General features: G+C 32.1%; 1 protein-coding gene across 2 annotated transcripts; it reads left to right on the forward strand.

The window, feature by feature from the left end:
• The first annotated feature begins 947 nt into the window (after positions 1-947).
• Positions 948-23,275, forward strand: LOC105197637 (transmembrane protein 18). Of its 2 annotated transcripts, none has more exons than XM_039458145.1 (5): positions 948-1,450; positions 19,788-19,905; positions 19,977-20,031; positions 20,134-20,227; positions 20,322-23,275. In XM_039458145.1, exons 1-5 carry the CDS (start codon positions 1,373-1,375, stop codon positions 20,460-20,462), a joined length of 486 nt encoding a protein of 161 aa, XP_039314079.1. In that variant the 5' UTR covers positions 948-1,372; the 3' UTR covers positions 20,463-23,275. The 2 variants fall into 2 exon arrangements, with proteins under 2 accessions (XP_039314079.1, XP_039314081.1); XM_039458147.1 differs by lacking the exon at positions 948-1,450 and adding an exon at positions 19,591-19,609 and having other exon boundaries at positions 20,322-20,530.
• Positions 23,276-24,390: the final 1,115 nt, after the last annotated feature.

Raw genomic sequence — 24,390 nt, forward strand, 5'->3', positions numbered from 1 at the left:
CAAGTGCTCGGTGTAAACTAGAGTCCTATATAAAGAGAGAAGCGACATCGAACCTCTACCACAACCTTCAGTATCCAATTGAGTCCTCCACCGCCATTTTGGGACCGCTAACGTCATCAAACACCATTCGTATCATTCTGCAAACAGCTGTGGTCACAATATGGCTGCTCGCTTAACCAATCAACTATCAATCAGATTACCAATCAGAGCTTCGGACATCAATGTCGCTTCTCTCTTTATATAGGACTCTAGTGTAAACTAGAGTCCTATATAAAGAGAGAAGCGACATCGAACCCCCACCACAATCTTCAGTATCCAATTGAGTCCTCCACCGCCATTTTGAGACCGCTCTAACGTCATCAAACACCATTCGTATCATTCTGCAACAGCTGTGTTCACAATATGGCTGCTCGCTTAGCCAATCAAGTATCAATCAGATTACCAATCAGAGCTTCGAACATCAATGTCGCTTCTCTCTTTATATAGGACTCTAGTGTAAACTAGGCCGTAGTTGTAATCAGTTGTAATAAGACGTTTTGTATGACGTATATACAGCCGAATAAGACGATCTGCGCCAAGTCGTGGTCGAAATAGACTTAAGCAAAGCTGTAGAGTACTATTCTAACTTCAAATAAATGTTTGCCGGAGTTGAAATACTTAAATTTCAAAGAATGACAGCACAGACAAGACTAGTTAATCGTATAATGTAATACACGGCATATCTTAGGCTTGTTTTCTATTCCTGCACTAGACTGCACTGGAACGTTCCTTCTTGCTTTCGCTAACTTTGAAACATCTATCTATTTCATTTTAAGTGTACACTTATTTAGAGAGTTCAGGAACAGAAAACAAACGGTGTATATATTTCATTTTAAGTGCACACTAATTCAGGGAGTTCAGGAACAGAAAACAAACGGCTTATATGTAATTGATCTAAAATTTTGAAATACAGCAAACTTCAGATAGATAGATATATCCTCGTGTATATTTTATAATACAAATTTTATGGTACAATGACATACAACTTGCATTGATTAGCGTTATCGCATTTTGCAAGCCTTCGCTGCATTCGCGCAGGCGAACCGATCCCATCATCCATTTCGGCCCGGTTCGGTTCGGTCCGCTTCGGTCAATCATTCAGTTAATCGCGAGCGTCGCGAGCAGTCGCGAGTTATCCCGCCGGTGGGATATCACGGGGACGTTACGCGACGGTGGTGTGTTTGGATCCTCGGAATCGCGCGGATGCGCTCGCCTTCCTCTCTACCACCGCCCGTATCTCGGCGCCACCCAGTCCTCGTCGTCGTCACCGGCACTCGAGTTGTCGCAGTACGTACTATCCGTGCGAGGACCCGCGCATCACCAGAGGTACACGATGTCAAACGACGAGTCGTTTAATAGTCTATTTACCGCCACGGACAGCATCGACGGCATCTGGCCCTTTCTACAAAGTGTGAGTGTCGTGAATCGCGAGTCTCGCCTGACTGTCTTTTCTCTCTTTCTTTTTTATTTCCTTCTTTTTGTTTTTCTCTCTGTTCTTCCCTCTGTTCTTCCGTCTCCGTTTCTTCCTTCACTTTATTGCGGCTCTGCCGTCTTTGTCATTTCCCGTTCTACAGACCGATAATCTATCACCAGTCTAATTTTTTTTCCTTTTTTTTCTTATACGTCTTGAGCGACACATCTCGATTGAATCAACGTCAGCTGACTGCGAGCAAGCTTAGATGCAAATTCTTTTCGTTTTCGATCGCAGTGGCGAAGTTACAGACGAGAAAGCAACAGTACAGTACGCGAGTGATTCGTGTTTAATCTCGCACCACTTTGATATTTATGTCCATTTCCACTAATGTAGATTAACTTTGATCTCAGTTTAAATCTTTATCTTTTTTTAATTCTTAGAACAGAAAAAGATAAAGAGTAAATAAAACCGATATCTATATTTAATCTCTATTAGTGGAAATGGAAATTAGTTTGTCAAGACATGCTAGACGCGTTAGTCTGCTTGTTTTTCCTCTTCCAAGAACCAATTACCGCATGCTCATTCATATCGCGATTGAGATCGCGCACGTGACTTGGACAGATACGCAGAGGATTTTGAAATATTTCTGGCCGAATATTCTTAGTCTCTTGGAAAGCAAAGGCAAACCACCGAGAGTAACTCTGCTTAGGAAAATTTCTTCTAATAGACCGGAACCGACGTTAAAACTGTATGTCTCGTATATCTGCGAATATATGCAGAATTCAAGAGATAAGCCTACGCGCTGACAAGCGTATGGCACGCGAAAAAGATTCTTATTAAAATTAATTTATGATATTCTAAAGGTGTAGTTATTGTAAATACTTGTTTTTATGATAATTACATGACATATATTTACTTGTAATAGTTTAATTATTAATTAATAAACTGTAGCATGTATTAATTATTAATAAAACATACACGAATCAAAATAATATACACTTATAAAAGAGTAATCAATAAAAACGTAGAATTATTATTAAAAATGTTGCCGGCAATTATGAAAAAGATACGAGCATGAAACGTAGTACCTATAATAAAATATTTTGATTAAATATAAATGTCGATTTGCACAAATCTGCGTAGTTTTAAAAAATGTCTAATTAAACTAAATTTAAAAAAATTTTTAATACAGATTTAAAATATTCTTGGAAATAATAGAAAGTATAGTAAATATTATTAGCAAAGAGAGTAGTATATCACGGTCTCCCATTTACATTGTTTACAATAACTTTGTTAATAATCAGTATTTTAAATTAAAAACTTAAGAATTATATTCGTCAATATATTGTTCAATCGATTCTAGACTCAAAGTTATTAAATATTTATTACTTACGAGTAAAGTTTTCCATTGGGCCCCTTCAGATTTTAACCGCATATGGTTTTTCCGAATCTATTTTGAAGGAAAACAGCAATCTAGAAAGATTTCCGCCTGAGAATAAACGGTTCGCTGTGGCTGAAAAGGAATTTTTGAGATTTTTTGGTATATGGACCTTATTTTCCCTATATTTTAGGTCGTAGCTCATGAATGACTGGATCGATTTTCAATTGCAGAGAAGCATTTGAAAGTTAAAAATTATACAAAAATTATGAAAAAAGAAAAAGTTAAGAGAAAATTAAAATTAAATTTTAATTGTTAATAAACTTTTATTATATTTATTTTTTATTTTTTAATCAATTATAACCTACATAACAAAAATTGATCTCAGGGATGTCCTACAGATGTCTGTCAAGAGATTTCTAAACCTCTATTAAGCTGGACCCCCCACCAGCGAAAATCGAGTTCGCACTAGGTCAAAAATTTAGTGCTTTTTAGGTGCTAATTTAGTACTCTAGTCCGAATTTTGGTGCTCAAACCGTTTAGCAGTAATTAAAAAAAAAAAATGGGGGGTGCAGTTTAGTGGCAAGCTGGACCCCCCCCATAATAAAAAAAATATATACAGTGGTCACAAACACAAAACAAGTACACTAGAATTTAGTGCTAATTTAGTGCTCAAAGAAACCCCTAAAAAAAAATTAAAAATTAAAAATTGTTTAAAAAAACATCACTATAAACCCAGCGCAGCATTGCGATCTTGGAGAACAATACTTACAGACCACTAAATTTGTATGTTTTCGGTAGTAAAATAACATGGAAAACGAAAATAATCATAATACAACAAGATTCAAAGTTATTAATATAATAATAATTATTAATTTCTGTCCGATAGTGCAAAAAATCAGTTATCAGATCGTCGAATTTGACGCTTGTAAAAATTATATACTAAAATGTTATTTAGACATCAAAGTATCAAAATATATCAATTTTAAATTAAGTGCTCACTGCAAATTGCTGAAAAATAAATTGTTTATGCGCGGAGAGCACGTGCCACGCTCTAACTTTACTCTTCAGATCATCAGAAAATTTGGTGCTCGTAAAAATCTTATATCAAAATGTTCCTTAGACATCGTAGTATTATAATAAATTAATTGGGACTTTGGTGCTCGATGCCAACTGCTGAAAAATAAATTGTTTATGCGCGGAGAGCACGTGCCGCGCACTAACTTTACTCTCCAAATCGTCAGAAAATTTGGTGCTCGTAAAAATCTTATATCAAAATGTTCCTTAGACATCGTAGTATTATAATAAATTAATTGGGACTTTGGTGCTCAATGCCAACTGCTGAGAAATAAATTGTTTATGCGCGGAGAGCACGCGCCGCGCACTAACTTTACTCTCCAGATCGTCAGAAAATTTGGTGCTTGTAAAAATCTTATATCAAAATGTTCCTTAGACATCGTAGAAAAAACATTTTTCGTCAAAAAAATTTTGGGAATTTTCTTTTGGAAATTCTCAAGTGGTTACCTATCCAAGTTGTGACCGCGGTGGACGATGCTTAACTTCTACGACTGCTGCGAACTGGATCCCTCGTGATGATCTGTGAACAATTTATGCTAATATGTTTATATAACTGATTAGGTGAATATATATTATTAAAAAGATGAACCGTATAATTAAAGCATATTATTTGTATAAATATATATAAAATTATAGTTTTTTTTTAGTGATTTTTACAAATGCGAAATAACATCTGAAATAACTTCTGTTATTTGTTTAAATAAGAATAATGCAACTAGAAATATATGCCAATATAATACAATAATTAAATTAAATATGACAAAATTGTTATTAAAAAAACATTTAGAAAACATTTAGAAATATTGTTTGCTTATTGGGATATAAATCGAGGTTTTTTCATCCATGGACTTATTTTGTCTATCGATAATATTTATGTTTCTCAATAGTACTGTGTTTAAGATAGAAATTTGGAACTTGAAAATCAAAAGAGCAAAAGCACAAGTTTTAAATAGTTAATATATGCTATTCAAAAACTTAAGTATTTACATATAGCTAAATAGAATAATCTCGTAGATGAAAAAATTATAGGAGTTATCAAAATCATACGCGTTTGACGTGTTTATAATCCAGACGTTCCTAGGGACGTCCTAAGGATGTCCGAGAGATGTAACGCTCTAAATCTATCCCATTCACGTTCCTGGACATTCAGAACGGATTCAGGATCGTTCCGAGGACGTTTTGTGCTGTTGGGGTTTGTATATTATTAGCAATAAAAAAATTTTTTTTTTTTCAGATCAGAATAAGATATACTAAGGACTTTAATGGCAATTACTAATGTCCTAAGGACATTCTATGGATGATTCTACATTTTGGATTAGAATAGAATCAATTTGATCAAAATAGGATATCCTAAGGAGATTCATTGCTATGTGAGAATGTTTCGCTGTTTTTAATTTGGTGGCATATTAAATGGATGGTTATTTGGAACTTTGAAAATAGATTTAAAAAATCACAGTTGTCAGGAAATTATATAATTAGTACCTTACGACTAGTTGTCTATTAAATAATTTTATTAGTATCGATTTAAAAAAAAAATCATGATTAAAGCAATAACATAGTTTATACCAAGCGCATTTTATAAAGCAAGGTTTTACTGCGCAAGATACGCAATGGTTGTTCAAAATACAATGCGCATTAAAACAAAATGAATTGTGATCATCAAAATAAAGAACTGATGTGTCATCATTATCGTCATCTAATCGTAAAAATTATGAAAAATAAAAAATAGATATGATAATAAAAGTTTATTAACAATTAAAATTTAATTTTAATTTTTTCTTAACTTTTTCTTTTTTCATAATTTTTGTATAATTTTTAGCTTTCAAATGCTTCTCTGTAATTGAAAATTGATTCAGTCATTCATGAGCTACGACTTCAAATATAGGGAAAATAAGATACTGAAAAATCTCCAAAATTCATTTTTATGTCCACAGCAAACCGCTTATTCTTAGGCGAAAATCTTTTTAGGTTGTTGTTTTCCTTTGAAATAGATTCGGAAAAACCATATGCGGTTAAAATCTGAGAGGGTCCAATGAAAAGCTTTACTCGTTAGAATATTATTGATAAAAATGTGACGGCACTGCAGGGATGAAAGAGAAACTTGAATAATATAGCCCTTTCTTTCATACACAAAAATACATTTAAAAATTGGTTTTAGCTCGGGTTTTAGTTTAAAAAAAATATTTTTTTAGTTTTAGCTTTTTTTAAATTATTTAACTATTTAGTTAAAAAAATCTATAAAACATGTAATGTAAATGTAAATTATAGATTAGTGGTACAACTATATCTAACATGCCGAAAAATTACTTTGATATGAAAACTTTGAAAGAGGCGATTAGGTTTATTAAAGCATTGTTGCAGAATACTTAAAGCTTTTTGATGCAGAGAATCCTACGTTATTGTGTAATTTTGCTTATTTCGAAATGTATAATGTTAAATAACAAACAAATTCAAGTATACATACATTCGTGTGACAATATATTTAAGTTTAAGAACAAAAAGGAAATATATATAATTAAATTCTAACATACATTTTGAAAATATTTCAAAATTTAATAATTCTAATCTCTCTTTCTATCCACTCTTTACCCAAGTAGCACATATACGTTTCAAAAACGTTTTATAAACGTTTTTCCGAAACGTTTTATTACCGATTTCTAGAAACGTTTCTTATGCGTTAAAATGACCACTGAGAAAAACGTTAACTGAAACATTTTTTTTTCCGATAAAATGTTTAAGAAACCATTATAGAAACGTTTTTTTTTACGGATAAAGTAATTTTAAAATTTCTATTTTTTCAGAATTTCTAATTAATTGTCAAAAATAGTTTTCTTAATGTTAAATAAAATAAAAATGTTATTTAAAGTAAAAAAAGTTTGGGAATCTTTTTCAAGAATTTTTTTGGAATTTTCAAGCAGTTACCCCCATTCAAGTTGTAATCTCGCCGAACGCTGCTTGACCTGTAAGACTGCTGCGAACTAATGCCTAATAATTGATCTGCGAACACATGTATATCGAGTCAATATATGTTATTGAAAGATGAAACATATAATTAAAGCATATTATTTATATAAACATACGAGGTGTGATCAAAAAGTAAGGTGACTTTTCATTTTTATAAAAAAAATATTTATTTATTCATCCAAAATTATGTTATCCCCTTCAAAATAATCCTCCTCTGATACAATGCATTTGTGTCAGCGCTTTTTCCAGTCGTCAAAACATTTCTGAAATGCACTTTTGGGTATTGCCTTGAGCTCCTCCAGCGATGCAGCCTTAATCTCCTCAATCGTCGCAAATCTTCGTCCTTTCATAGGCCTTTTCAATTTTGGGAAGAGGAAAAAGTCGCAGGGGGCCAAGTCTGGTGAATACGGTGGCTGAGGCATGATAGTATTGTTTTTGGCCAAAAAAGTATTCAGTAGTAACGACGTGTGCGCAGGTGCATTATCATGGTGCAGAATCCATGAATTTTCTTTCCACACTTCCGGACGTTTTTTTCTTATTGATTCACACAAACGCCGCATAACCTCAAGGTAATACTCCTTGTTTACCGTACGACCTTGTGGTAGGAATTCTTGATGCACAACGCCATGGTAATCAAAGAAAACTGTGAGCAAAACCTTCACATTCGAACGAACTTGGCGTGCCTTTTTCGGTTTTGGCTCTCCTGGGCTCTTCCACTGGGATGATTGGGCTTTGGTTTCGACGTCATAACCATATACCCATGTTTCCTCACCAGTTATAACCCTTTTGAGCAGATCAGGATCATCATTGACGTCGTTCAACATGTCTTGGGCGATGTTCATGCGACGCTGCTTCTGATCAAAATTAAGCAGTTTTGGAACGAATTTCGCTGACTCACGTGTCATACACAAAAGATCCGTTAAAATTGATTGGCATGAGCCAAACGATATGTTAATCGATCATCAGCTATTTCTTTAATCGTGATTCGACGATTTTTCAACACAATTTCTTTCACTTCCTGAATATTTTTGTCGGTTTTTGACGTGCTGGGGCGTACAGAGCGAGGTTCATCGTTAACATTTTCTTGGCCTTCTTGGAATAACTTATACCATTTATAAACATTTTTTTTGCTCAAAGTTGACTCACCGTACGTCACTGTCAACATTTCAAGAGTTTTTGAACACTTAATACTATTTTTTACACAAAAATTAATACAAACTCTCTGCTCCATTATTTTCAACAGCAAAAAATCGCCGAGCACGCAAACACGAGTCTAACCTTTATGCTCTCACATAAAAACAACACATGCTATATAGTCAAAACTGTGAACATATGATCGTGACGAGTGTACCAACACAAAAAAAAATTTTGAAATTAGAGTGTACAGAGCGCGCGAAATTCAAAAAGTCACCTTACTTTTTGATCACACCTCGTATATAAAATTATACTCTTTTACGATTACGACTTGAATGAGTGACCGCTTGAAAATTTCCGGAAAAAATTCTTGAGAAAGATTCTTGATTTTTTTTACTTTAAAAAACATTTCTATTTTTTTTAATCTTAAAAAATTGTTTTTTACAATATTACTTTTTTACAGTACTATTTTTTAACTGTATTTACAGCAGAAACGTAAAAAATACGTTTCTTAAAGTATGGTTTCAAAAACGTTTTTGTTTAAGCGTTTTTTAGTGATTCTTTACGATTATGAAACTATGGATACGTTTTAAAAACGTATTTGAAACCATGCTGTGCTACGTGGGTAGTTTATTACCTTAATTATCTATGAAGTTAGCACCTCATTTTTCTGCACCGCAAGTTTTATGCAAGTTCTACTTGCACCCTCAATAATTGTTAAGTTCTTGATAGTTTATAACAATAGTTGCGCCGAAATAACATTAAAAATGATAATTTGAAAATATGAGGTGCCAACTTTGCGTGGCACTTCAAGTTTCGAAAAAATTGATTTTGGCTATGGAATTTTATAGTTTTCGAAGAGTTTTAGAGTTTTCAATAACTATATATATATATATATATATATATATATATATATTTTTTAATAATTTTTAAACCCGCAATCTGGCACCGCACTACCAGAGTAAAGTATCATCTTATTGCGAGTTTTGGACGAGTTCTTGGCATTTTTAGATCGTTTTGCAATAGTTTTAAAGCTTTCTATAGGTTTCATCAAGAGTTCTAGCCGTTAACTATTGTGTTTTATAATTTTTAAGTTTGCATGCTGCTACCACACAACAAGAGTAAAGTACCATTCTTGTTGCGAGTTTTGAACGAGTTTTTGGTATTTTGTGACAATTCTGAAATAGTTCTAAAGCTTTTTATAGGTTTCGTTAAGAGTTCTAGTCTTTAACTATTGTTTTTTAATTAAATTTGCATGCTAGCATCGCACTACAAGAATAAAGTACCATCTTGTTGCGAGTTTTGGGCGAGTTCTTGGCATTTTTCGATAGTTCCGCAATAGTTCTAAAGTTTTTTTTATAGGTTTTGTCAAGAGTTTCTGCCTTTAACTATTTCTAACTAATTTTCAAACCTACCCTACCCGATAGCACCGCATTTACAAGAGTGTAGTACCAACTTGTTGCGACTTTTTGACTTAGAACTATTGCGAAACTATTGAAAAATGCCAAGAACTTGTCCAGAACTCACAAGAAGATGATATTTTACTCTTGTAGTGCGGTGCCAGCGCGCTAGTTTAAAAATTAGTAAAAAATGTTTAGAGGCAAAAACTGTCGACGAAACTTTACTTTACTCTTGTAGTGTGTTGCCAGCTTGCGGGTTTAAAAATGATTAAAAAATGGTTAAAAGCGAAAACTCTCGACGAAACCTATAGAAAGCTTTAGAACTATTGCGGAACTACGGAAAAATGCCAATAACTCGTCCAGAACTCAACAAGATGGTATTTTACTCTTGTAGTGCGGTGTCAGCGTGCGGATTTAAAAATTGTTTAAATATGTATATATAAGTCAGAACTTAATGTAACTTATTGAAAACTCTAGAACTTTTCGAGAACTATAGAATTTTATTCAAAAACAATTTTTGGAAATTTAATCTGGACAAAAAAATTAAAAAATATTTTGAAAATATTTAATGACTAGAACTATAGTTTATACTTATTAAGAATTCTAGAACTTCTTTGAGAACTATAGAATTTTATAGTCGAAATCAATTTTTTCAAAACTTGAGGTGCTACGCGAAGTTGGCACCTTATATTTTCAAATTATCATTTTTAATATTATTTTGGCGGAACTATTGTTATAAACTATCAGGAATTCTAAAACTACTGAAAGTGCAAATAGAACTTACATAAAAACTTGCAGTGCAGAAAAATGAGGTGCTAACTTCACAGAAACTAATTATTTTTCCTCTAAAATTAATTATATATTAATTATATATTAATTATTTATTATTCTCAATACTCTATCTTATTCACGTTGGCTATTTTTCCTCCTTTTCTGCCTTATCTATACTGCCTCTGTGCTATATATATTATCCTGTCTAATTTCTACTCTAACTTCTACCGGCTTCTATGTCTTTTAAATATTATTTATTTCTTAACGTCCTTGTACACCCACGCTTTACCTGCTTCTATACCTTTTTTCCTAATTTAATTTTTTCTAAATTATCTAATTTACTTAAATCATGTTCCTATCGCGATAAACACTCTGTTTCTTTTGGACACATCCTTATTCACACATGCCATCAACCAAGTCCTATTGGTTACAACAGGAACGGAAAAGACCTCTGTTAAGCTGGACTCCCCACCAGCGAAAATCGAGTTTGCACTGAGTCAAAAATTTAATGCTTTTTAGGTGTTAATTTAGTACCCTAGTCCGAATTTTGGTGCTCAAACCGTTTAGCAATAAAATTAAAAAAGAATAGGGGGGTGCAGCTTAATGGCAAGCTGGACCCCCCTATAATAAAAAAAATATATAGTGGTTACAAACACAAAACAAGTACACTAGAATTTAGTGCTAATTTAGTGCCCAAAGAAACTCCTAAAATAAATTAAAAATATATAATTGTTTAAAAAAATATCACTATAAATCCAGCGCAGCATTGCAATCTTGGAGAACAATATTTACAGATCACCAAATTTGTATGTTTTTGGTAGTAAAATAACATGGAAAACACAAATAATCAAAATATAACAGGATTCAAAGTTATTAATATAATAATAATTATTAATTTATCCTGTCCGGTAGCGCAAAAAATCAGTTATCAGATTGTCGAATTTGACGCTTGTAAAAATTATATACTAAAATGTTATTTAGACATTGGAGTATCTAAATATATCAATTTCGAATTAGGTATTCACTGCAAATTGCTGAAAAGTAAATTGTTTATGCGTGGAGAGCACGCGCCGCGCTTTAACTTTACTCTCTAGATAGTCAGAGAATTTGGTGCTTGTAAAAATCTTATAAATGTTCCATAGACATCCTACTTTAGAAATAAATCAATTTTGAATTTAGTGCTCGTTGCATGTTGTAAATAAATTTTTCACGTGCGGAGGGTACGCGCCGCGCATAAACTAATTATTTACAACAGTTTACAGCGAGCACCAAATTCGCAATTAATTTATTTTGATACTACGATGTCTAAGGAACATTTTGTTATAAGATTTTTATGAGCACCAAATTCTCTGATGATCAGAAGAGTAAAGTTAGAGCGCGGCGCGTGCTTTCCGTGCATAAACAATTTATTTTTCAACAGTTGGCATCGAGCATCAAATACGCAATTAATTTATTTTGATACTATGATATCTAAAAAACATTTTGGTATAAGATTTTTACGAGCACCAAATTCTCTGACGATCAGAAGAGTAAAGTTAGAGCGCCGCACGTGCTCTCCGTGCATAAACAATTTATTTTTAAACTGTTTTCAGCGAGCACCAAATTCGCAATTAATTTATTTTGATACTACGATGTCTAAAGAACATTTTGGTATAAGATTTTTACAAGCATCAAATTCTCTGACTATCTGGAGAGTAAAGTTAGAGCGCAGCGCGTGCTTTTCACGCATAAACAATTTACTTTTCAGCAATTTGCAGTGAGTAGATAATTCGAAATTGATATATTTAGATACTCCGATGTCTAAATAACATTTTAGTATATAATTTTTACAAGCGTCAAATTCGACAATCTGATAACTGATTTTTTGCGCTATCGGACAAGATGAATTAATAATTATTATTATATTAATAATTTTGAATCTTGTTATATTTTGATTATTTGTGTTTTCCATGTTATTTTACTACCGAAAACATATAAATTTGATGGTCTGTAAATGTTGTTCTCCGAGATCGCAATGCTGCGTTGGGTTTATAGTGATATTTTTTTAAACAATTATATATTTTTAATTTATTTTAGGAGTTTCTTTGAGCACTAAATTAGCACTAAATTTTAGTGTACTTGTTTTGTGTTTGTGACCACTATATATATTTTTTTTATTATAGGGGGTCCAACTTGCCATTAAGCTGCATCCCTCATTTTTTTTTAATTATTATTAAACGGTTTGAGCACCAAAATTTGGACTAGGGTACTAAATTAGCACCTAAAAAGCACTAAATTTTTGACCCAGTGCAAACTCGACTTTTGCTGGTGGAGGGTCCAACTTAATAGAGGTTTGGAAAAGTTACTTTGTAAAAATAACTAGTTACAAGTTACTGATTTTAAAAAATAATTCGTTATAGTTACAGTTGTTCAAAAAGTAACGAGAAGTTACTTTTTAGGTATTTTTCTATTTTTTTTACAACATTTTAAAGCATTGATACTTTCAATATTAGACTTTTACATTTTTAATATTGCTCAATTATTTGATTTATATTGGAACATGGTGTCAAATTTAGAGACGCTATTGCTTAAAATTCAGTAAAGAACAAAGATAAAATAACTCTTATGTTTATTTGCGTCATTTGCTGAAGAGCACCCACGCAAAGTATCTTTAATTATGTAAGATGCATATGTCTTTATTAATTACTTATATGTACACATAAATCTATATGAATTGTGTTCTAAGGTCTAACCAATCACATTAAAGCTATTTATATATATATATATATATATATAATTTTATTTTTGTTGTTTTCTGATTGTTAAATAAAATAATACATGACGCCACTCGGGTGTTTGCAAATGCAACCTAAATTGACCAATGAGTTTGAAATATGTAAAGTAACTATGAATTTAGTTTCAGTTACCAAAAGAAGTAACTCTAACTGTAACTTCGTTATAAGTAACGAATTACTTCCTATTTCTCGGTTACAATAATGACAGAAGTAAGCTCAAGAATCAAGTCAGAATATATTTTATTTAAATTGATATCTATATGGTACATGTTGTTAAGTGCGGACATTGTTAACATCTTTTGTATACAAACTTCTATAAAATATCTTTGAGATATTGTTTTACTCCGATATAATATTTTGACGAGATTTCACAGATTTTTTTTGCTATGTGGATATACAGTGATGGGAGAAAGTTTGGAAACGGTCAAATATCTCGAAAACTGAGTATTTTAGGAAAAAGTGTTTCAGATAAAAGTTGTAGGGTTTCAAAAGATCTATTTACTAATATTATCAATTTGACTTTGGATGTTGTCGCCAAAATCAGATCGAAATCACATTAACTTTTTTAAATGGAATACCTTATTTTTGATTCCAGAATTTAATAACTGGTGTCAAGACCTTTCCAAAACCCAACAAAAAAGTTTATTTTCGTTGAGTACTTTCCAAATTGTGAGACTTGAAAGCTGTAGTGTACTGTAACTTTCAAGCGTCATAACTCGGAAAGTACTTAATAAAAAATAACTTCTGATTGAAATTTATAGGGTTACAATAGTATCACACAATCTACACATAACACCAAAAATACCCATTTTGTCATCCCTGTGGAGTGAGGAACGGGGGGGGGGGGAATCTTAAATGCATTGTGGGTCGTGTGAGGGTTCGTTTAAAAGGGTTTTTTGAGATGAGAACAACGCGAAAGGTCTCTACAATTTTTTTTCGTAGAGTTATGATCATTTAAATATTGAGGTTTTGCAGTAGTGTATGGTCCACGACGAGGACATGAGAAAAACTTACCGGACTTTCCTTTGTGATAAAAGTGCATGTAGGAAGGCATGTGCGATGTGCGTGCTTGTGCAGTCGTTAATGACTCTAAACCCCCTCTGCTGTGTGTGTGTGTGTGCGCGTGCGTGCGTGCGTGTGCGTGTACGTGTGCGCGCGTGCGTGTGTGTGCGCGCGTGTGTGTATGTGCGTGCGTGTGTGTATGTGCGTGTGTGTATGTGCGTGTGAGTACGTGCGTGCGTGTGCTTGCGTGCGTGCGTGCGTGCGTGTGCGTGCGTGCGTGCGTGCGTGCGTGCATGCGTGCGTGCGTGCATGTGCGTATGTGTGTATATGCGTATGTGTGTATATGCGTGTGTGCATGTGTGCGTGTGCGCGCGCGCGCGCGCGTGTGTGTACGTGTGTGCAAATGTATTTTACAGGAGATTCAGAAACCCTGTGATTCGTAAATTCCACAGTGGTTAACGATTTCAAACTCCTTCTGCTGTGTGTGCGTGCGTGCGTGCGTGCGTGCGTGCGTACGCTGTACACACACACACACACACACACACACACACACACACATTTATTATTTGTAATGTTATGTTATATAATTTTTTATTTGTTTATTTTTTCATTTTTATTGAAAAATAATATTTTAAAAATAATACTATTTAATTATATGTAAAAGTTGTACAACGGAAACCTAGGATGGATAGTACCCGTGTGGAAATTCTGTCTAGGCTGTAAACTGGGCCAGGTTAGCTTCCCTTACTTTGTTTGAGGCCCAAGTTAGGACACTTATCTTGGCCCAACTTTGGATTGTCACGTTCTTTTTCAGGGCTTGCATCGGTTTCCAAATTTCGACCAATATAAAAATTTAAGTCTGAGCCCGTTTTTCTTTTATTAAAAAAAAAATAAAAATTTCTTTTTTAGTTTTTTTAACAGATTTTACTATCCTTATAGCTCAATCTGTATTTACTGTTTCGCATATAAGATTTTATTTTATTAATTGTAAGTACAATTGCGCATTATTTTACAATTTTTAAAAACGCGTCGCCTGAATTTGAACCTAAGATTTTCGGAACCTTAATTTAATACGCTGACACTGAGCTAATCGTACTTTTGGAATATCGTTAATAAAAAGTTATATTTGAACTAAAGTTGATTTGAACAGCAAGAAACTTGCGCGTTGAGTACTGCGCGAACACTTTCACTAGCCCTTTGATTGTTTAGCTTTAAATATTTTAAAAATAAACTATATGAACTATATAAATAATTAAAACCTGTTTTTGCCCATGCCCAAACCAGTAAAGATAGTAAAAAAATAATAATTGAAAATAGTGCTGGAGCATGAAAAAACATTATTAACGTAAAATGCACGTTGCAAAAATCTATTTTGCAACTAATTGTTATAAACAAATTATTAAAATTGACTGTAGCGGAAAACTGATTGCGCCAATCGATTCTACGGGAAAAATTATTAAAGAAACAGACATGACGCTTCTCAATTGTTATAGTTATAATTGTTATAAACAAATAAGTTGCAAAATTGATTTTTGCAACGTGCTTTTTACATCAATAATATTTTTTTTTACATTCCGGGCCTATTTCAAATTGTTATTTTTTAGCTATCTTTGCTGATCTGGTCGTGAGCTTTAATGCGTTAAAACAAATAGTAATTTCTTTTCTGTAAAAAATAATTTTTTTAGATTTACAAAATGATTTAGTTAAATTTTGCTTATTTTTAAAAGAAAGAAATTTTTATTTAAACATATTTTTTAAGTATAATTATCTTGGAATAAAAGTAAAATCCAAACTAAGTACTTTACGGGCTACAACTGGGCAAGCTTAAATATGACTGTCTTGGGAGGAAAATTTAAACCAAACTGGACCCTATACGGGCTGTAACTAAGCAAGCCTAAGTACGACTGTTTTGGGAGAAAAATCTAAACCAAATTGGGCCCTATACGGGCTGTAACTGGGCAAGCTTAAGTACGACTACTTTGGAAGAAAAATCTAAACCAAACTGGGCCCTATACGGGCTGTAACTAAGCAAGCCTAAATTATAGTATTCTAACTAGGTCCTAAATGGGCGTGAGTTTGGCAACCCTTATTTTGGATGCCTCAGTGATGCCTATACGGGGCCAGTACTAACTTATGGAACGCCCGGATAAATTTCCACACGGGGTAGCGCAAGCCCGCGCCCGTGAGCCACGCGCGTAATATTATTCATTTTGGTCGTATATGACGAGACATTAAATAATTTAGTACTCTACTAAATTTCAGCTTTTACAAAATAGGTATGTTAAATTGATCTTTTCTTTGCATCTTTAAGATAGTGCTGACATTCCGACGCTGAGTTGTCTGACCACTATAATTTCTACATTTTGTTGCATAATTAATTCGTATTTCGTACATAAATTACGTAAATTTTATTTATTATTTTCTTGTGGTATACAACACATTTATAAATATGAATGAATTCATGTACATTTTCCTTCTTCCGCTGTTTGATAACTTATTTAATATCAGTCTTTGTTTTGAAAGTAGGTGAGTTTTTGGCTTAGGTTTGCGTTTCTTTTTTTATAATAGAAAGAGGGAAGAGAAGGCGATTTCTAAAACTCCTTTCTTACTTCTTTCATCATTCTTGTTTGTGTACATGTACTCTACGTTTATTTATACATTTACGTATTTGTATATTATATTACTAAAAGAAAAATTTATGTATAGCTTTTATAAAATGTTTACATAACATTACTTTTCTTGAAAGAGTGCCGGCGTTAATTAATCAGTTTGATATTTGATTATATTTAGGATAAAATTAAAATGTTGTAGTCAGGTGTTAGAACATTAAATATTAAAAAATTAGTTTTTATAAAGTAGTACAATTTTCTCGCGTGGGTTCCCAGACTGAATACTGTAAAGTGAACCAAAGCTTGTAAAAATTTCGAAAGCAATGATTAATATTATTGTAATGTAATTTTATATTGAAATTAATTTTATATAATTTAATAATTTTATAATCTAATTTAGTAATTTTATATAATTTTATAATAATAAGTAAACTTTGCTATATAATTTCAAAATAATTGTTTATTTTTCTATTGAATAACAAATTAGTATTTTTCTTTACAGTTGGTAATTTTACTTAAAATGCGAATAATTTTAATAATTATATAAATGTTAATAATTTTTTGTCCAAAATAAAGTTATTAATTAATTTATTAATAAATTTATATTTGAGTTATTTATTGATTTATTCACTTGATTGTAAAGTAAATAATGTGAAAAAAGAAAAATTTTGGGAACAGCAGGACTCGAACTTGTAACTTTCATCTTGCCAGCTGCTCACTTGCTTGTTATACTTGTTATCACGATTACTACTTCGAACTCAGTTTTATATACAGTTTTATGAACTAGGTACATAAAACATGCGAAAAACTTCAAACAATTATTTCTCGTAAATTATTACGTATTGGCAAGAATTGCACCGTGAATCAGTGATAAATATATTGAGTAATAAATTCTGTAAAATTCGTAATGTCAAAGTATAATCCTCTCTTTGTTAACCCAAAAAAATTTTTGGAAATTTAGAGAAAGAAGGACTTCCGATATTTTCCTGTTGTACTTTTTTGATTTTTTTTCTTTTAAGATTTTATCATTTTTATTATTCTCTATACACATCAATGGTTTTAAGATTTTTTTTATGTTTAAGAGCTTCAATAAGTAATTGATGAATAAAATTCGTATTTTTCGGAGAAAAAACGAAGAAATGGAAGAAAAACTTTTTTTTTTAATTTTATTTTTCTGAAAAGTTAAGAACATTACTCACTTTCGATCTTCCTGTTTACGTAATTTTGCATATTTTTTCTCGCGTCGCGTAATATACCGATGCAACATCCTCACGTTCCAGATTCCCAGCCGGCAATATCCACATTCGCTGCTCCGGCAACTTTCGTTTTTGACACAGTCGGCGCGGTCGGCCGACGCAATATTGTTATGCATGTCATTATCGTCGACATCGATCTCTGGAGGCTTGTTCGTGGTACTCTCTTATCTTATTGGCGTTGCATATGCGACGAGACGCGAATCAGACGGGAAGCAAGAATAGAATCCAATCAGCATCCGGCGATGCAATGACCCTCTTATCGTTCTGAACGAGGAAACGGCGGCGATGGCAACAGTGAAAAATCGTTGATTACATCGGCGCTCTATTTTTGTCACATATCTGCTCCGTTTTTCAAGGACATCGCAAAGACGTGTGATTCTTCGCGAAAACGCGGCGAACAAAAGAATTACTGAATACGTACCACTTGAATTAATTTTTTATTTAAATAGAAGAAGGGCCGTCATAGTAAAATCTTGATGCTGAAATATTTTATGTGATTTTACAGTTTTCAATTCTTTTGAATTGCGCATCGTTACTTTCGTTATTTCAGCATCAAATTTTTTTATAACTATACGACTCTTCTTTTATTTAAATTGTACACAATTCATGATCTTAAATCTAATATCATTATACGTTGGCTTTACAAGACCTTCTCTGAATACCAATGTTGTTGCGATAAATATTGCCAAGTGTCTTGGTAGTTGAACTGGACTAACAAGACATGGAATGTAGAGAGATCCAGGTTTAAACTTTGTCTAAGGTAATATTTTTTGCAACAAATTTTTCATTGTTTCGAGATGAGGGGATTTCAGAAATGCTAATCAGCACTGATAATATTAAATTGATAATATTTAATTTCTTAAGTGGAAATCTCAATTTTCCATTACATATTATTATAGCTTACCTCGAAAGCTTTTCAAAACACTATAATGAAATTGTTTTTTGTAAATACTTTTTAAGTTAAGAAGCTTGAAAGTTGTTACAAAAAAGATTGTCCTTTTTAGAGAAATAACTACAAAATTGGTTTTTTAATAATGTAATAACAATGTTAGTTTCTTATTATTAGATTTTTTCTTATGGAATTACTTTAAAAATATCACGATCTAACGACGCCAGAAGATATTTAAACGAGCAAATCATAACAGTTTGTAGAAATATCAATAGAGAAACTTCTTTATTATCTATGCATTAATCGTTCATTAAACGCATTAATAAATGATTGAAAGTTCAAGGTTATCATTTTGAGCTTTTATTCTGATGCTTTTGTAACAAAAAGTTACATTAGACTGTTTGTTACTAAAATTATTGTAATAAAAATTCTTTAAAAAGAAAGTTTTTCGTAGAAAACCATAAGTTTACCTTCTTTTCTACTCATTTTTTTCTTTATTTTATATTTTCCTTATTAAATATCGTTTATATTAAGAATGTAAAATATTGACATATTTACGCGACCGGTATGCAACTCGGTTCTCTCCAGAATCTTTCTGGATATTTTTAAACGATTATCGTGTGCCATGCTTTCGAGTGGTTTCTTCATCTCTTTTTTTGCAAGATTACCAGTTATGCAAAAAAATAAATTGTTAAAATGAGAAAGAGAAAGTGAGACAGACGAGGAAAAGAGGGGAAAGGAAGAAGGAAAGAGGAGGGAGAAATGTGTGTGTTATACTCTTTTTGCTTCGGCACTGTTAAACGTAGTGAAAGGAGATAAGATAAGCGCGGTCGCGATTGCCTTTCCATTTAAAGATTAGTCTCAATCGATCAGTTTTATTGATTCAGAGAAACTTTGCTGTTGTAAGATTTGTATATAAATTTATATAATTAAATTCAGTAAAGAACTAAGAGTAAGAACCAATCATGTATTAAAGAATCTTACAACAGTTGCAAAGCTACTTTTTTTTGCTGGAAGGCGCAACCAGTCGTTTTGGATTAAAGCGTTAACATTATAATTTGTATGGATATATTGTTGCAGATCGATTGGAGGGATCCATGGCTGGCTGCGCTATTGACCTTTCACGTTGCCGTCACGATGACCGCGTTAATGACGAGAAATCATGCGAATTTTCAGATAATCTTGTTTCTCGTACTCCGTAAGTATTTGCTGTAATTTATCGTGGATTTTTTGCTCAGTTTCTGTAACATTATCATATTGCTGTTCCAGTACTCTTGGTTTATTTCTCAGAAAGTATTAATGAAGTTGCGGCGACAAACTGGATGTATGTATTAAAATGCAGCCGTGTGCCGACATATTAAAGTAATTTTTTCTTTTATTTGTCTCTTTCGTTTTGTTTTAACAATCTCCTTAACAACTTTCGCAGGATATTTTCTAGACAACAGTATTTCGACTCGCAAGGCATGTTCATATCCATTGTTTTCTCCGTACCCATTTTAATAAACTGCATGATCATGGTGGTAAGTGCACAACAGCTTTTCAAGACTCCGATCTTGAATTTAATAGATATTCATATTCTGCGGTACTATTCGTATGATCGTTATGACCTTTCAGGCCAGTTGGCTTTATCAGTCCAGTCAATTAATGACATTCTTGAAACGAGCTCAGCTACGGGCTCAGCAGGCCAAAAATCGTCAGTTGGACGATCGTGTGGCGACAAACGGCGAAAGAACGGCCCGGCCGAAACATGAGTGAAGAGTTTCGACGGTCTAGTCATAACACGCGATAGAATGAGAGAGTGCAAAGCGTGCTATTTAATTAAGGACAAGAAAGAATATCACTAAGATTATATTTACGTGGACTTACAGCTAGAAATAGATTTTCACAGCGCTGTGTAACACTTGGCCATCGTTGGTAACATTAGTTTATAGTCAAAAATTATTTTGAACTCGACAAGACGTTTTTTATAGAATTTTAGATGCCACAAACTAAATTTCATCAGCGGTTAAATTTCTGAAATAATTAAGGTTTAATGTTTAATGTAAAATAATTTTATTTGAAATTTTTTGTGTGGAAAAAGTTAGCATTATCTTGAAATTCTGATCAGAAAGCATGAATGCATTGTCTGTCATCTATAAAATGCATTTTTAAAATTTTGATATCTTATTTTTTTTTAGCCATGTTATAGAGAATTTAAATTTAAAATTTTTATAAGATAGCAAATTTTCCGCGATGAAATAGTACATATATACTTATAATTAGTAGTTTGTAGCTAAAGACACGATGAAAAAAACAATTGTAGTATAATTCATGATAAATTCTGCTAAATTTACGCAAATACACACACACACACACACACACACACACACGCGCGCGCGCGTGTATGTGTGTAGCAATATAAGAATATACAGTAGGGATGTACGATATCAGCACTTTTGATCATTTTCAGCCAACCTGTCAGGCTCTGCTATATTTTTTGGCTACAAAATATCGACGCAAGTACCGTATCAATAATATTAGAAACTATCGCCAATAGTAATTTTATATTTATATTTATATTTTTTTTTTCGAACATTCTTGAATACAGAAAGTACAATTATAAAATGTTAAAACGGCGTAACGCTTTGTAACCGGACGTGATACTTGATTTTATTTTGTTAAGTTTAGTTGTATTTCTCTATCTTATGATCGCAGTGTCGACGATATTTTACTTTGCAAAAATACATTCATGACTTTTGATCAGAATTTCAAATTAATTTTATTTACAAAAAAATTAAACATAAAAAAATTATTTTTTGCACATATTAAACTTTAATTATGTCAGAAATTTGACCTGGCCTGCAGTATCGTTTTCAGCATTCAAACGTTTATAAGAAACATTTTGTTTAGTTCAATATAATTAAACAAAATAATTTTTTTGTAATCGCTTATCCGATCTCACAACGCAAAACGATTAGCCAGTTTGATATTTTACGCGAAAAGTTGTGTAATGAAAAGAGGTGAGATAGGAAAGGAGAGGAAAAAAGTACACATAACAATATATCGGAATGATAACGCACGTCGGAGTTGCCTAGTCAAACTCTCCGTTAGAACGTACATCTCCCGACATTGTGCCGTATTACACACAACGATTTTATAAAATTAAATCACTTAATGCGTGAAACGCAGCTGGATTGATGAGAGATAATCGGCCGTGTTGCGAACAATATCTATGCAGGAGGGGCACGTAATGCCGATCATGTGGCAAGCTACGCACTTGCCCTTGTCTTACCATTGAGACTGACTTTGACCAAATGCAATCGTAATTTTTTTTTATTGCTGAACCTTGGAAAAAAATGATGAGATTAAAGATGATGAATTATATAATCGGACTTTTTTTACCATGTGAATTATGAACTAACGAGAACCAATACATGATAGTTATGCGTATATAAAAAATTTATTAGGTTGAAATTTAACATTCAACTCTTAAGTTGAAAAGTTTGCAAACGTTTAAATTTCAACTCAATAAATTTTTAATTCATTGCGTTACATATTTAAGTTATTTAAATTTGAAAAAAGTTTTTCTTTTATACTAATTATTATAATATTACAGAAGAGAACAAGAAAGAAAACTATATATTTTTAAATTTTGGATAAAAACACTAAGGCTTTAGATAGAAAAAGAGACATGAAGAAATTATATCAAAAGCGTTGATTCACAGAATTAATAGAACGGATTAATAGATACTGATACATCTTGCTTTTAAAAATCCACATTTATTATACATTGAAGTTGATTTCGAACCGAGATTAAAAGTATTTTGATGAAAGCATCATCTAAATCAAACGTACCTCTATAATTAAAGATTACGAATTTGCGTAAATGAAATAATCCGTGTATACGGGATGTATGGATTCAAACCTACGAACTGAAGTTATAATTGTAGGAACTAATTATATTGACAACAATCGGTGATTAATTGTCTACGGTAAAAAAAGTCCGATTGTATAATTAATCTTCGTTGATCTCTCTTCATTTTTTTTCCAAAGTGTTGTTATAAAAAAAGTTAATGACTCACGTTAAATTGCGCAAGTATTACATGATACATAAATTATCGAATGTAAATAATCGGAGTTTGGTCGAGGTCACTCACGAGCAACATTCCGCTAGTTCATTTACGTTGTTTTGATATTACTGGAGAATCAAAGTGTTCTTAATGCGTAATTAATGTACTTAAAAAATTACATAACATAAAGCGCAGAGGCATGTGTCACTTCACCGAAATAGTTCCACTGTAAAGAGACATAACGCATTAAGGATTCCTAATACACAATAACATCTGCGTGCGCATGATACGAGTGTGCGTGCACGAGCGAGTGAATCTTGCGTGAGCAGCAGTCTTTCCACGAATTATGGTTTTACGATTTTGAGAAAGAAACGGACTGTCCTGAGATGCGGTGTGATGTGTTATTCTCTGAATTGTATATTGATGTAAATCAAAGCGCATTACCTTGCCGCCTTTATATTTAATATAAGCGTTTAACCATTTTAAGATAATAATAAAGAGTATTTGTTCATATACAAACGCCTCGCGCGCTCCGCCTTCCTCTCGCGTTTTTTGCTCGTCCTTTCCTTGCGCCGCGCCGCGCCACGCCGCGCCGCGCCGCGCCACGACGTTGAGTCGACGAATTGCAAATCGCATTATGTATAGTATATGTATACCGCGTATACGGATTCGTTTTTGTTTTCCTGCGTGTCATTAAAATTGACTCGTGCAGAAACAACGCAATTTATCAGATTTGCTATTGCTATATGTAAGTGCTATTGGCTTAAGCCAATCGAAGACAATCATCAAGACCACTTTCAATTATATATAGTTATGTTTTATTTTTAGTTCCAGCATATATTTTAAATTTTAGTTATTTTTATAGTTACATTTTAATTATTTTTTAGATATTTTTGGTTATAATTGAAGGATTTTCTATAAAAATCAAACAAGTTTAATTTTCAGAAAAAAATTTTATATTTTTAAATTGTTTATTGTGTAAATATTCTCTAGACATATACAGGCATCCCTTTATTTACGAGAGGATTACAGAGGCTTTGTATTGATTGTAAATCGAATAGAATCTATATAAAACATTATTTATTTTATATAAAATAATTACTTTAATAAAAACGATTATACATACACATAAATCTCTATTTAGAAATAACAACTTTTTTTAAAGATTATAATTCATAATATAATATTTGCTATTATAAAATTAATATTTAGTTTAAACACAGGTAAATTTCAATAAATAATTAAAAAAGATTAGAGACTAGTTTTTCTTAAAAATATTACTCTTAACATTATAAGATTAATTTAATTTTGATTATTAATTAATGAATGCTTAATCATAATGCTTAAGTTTTATTGTAATCTACTAGTTAATTTTTACTTAATAGCATGCTGGTTATACTTGTAACAGATAATTTTTTTTCTAGACATACCTATAATAAAACAAAGTTTGACTTTAATGAATGTTTTGAGAATTCATTTAAAAAATCAAAAATCTCTAAACTTATTTTTGCGGAAATTTTCTTTTCCTCTTTACATTTCCTTTTTTTTCTAACATTAATAATGATAAAGGTGAAGAAGATAATTGTTATTTTAAGTATAAAGTAATAATTTTATTTTTTATTCAATTTTATAAA

The sequence above is a fragment of the Solenopsis invicta genome, chromosome 15 (genome assembly GCF_016802725.1).
Source record: "Solenopsis invicta isolate M01_SB chromosome 15, UNIL_Sinv_3.0, whole genome shotgun sequence".
NCBI classification, from domain to species: Eukaryota; Metazoa; Arthropoda; class Insecta; order Hymenoptera; family Formicidae; genus Solenopsis; species Solenopsis invicta.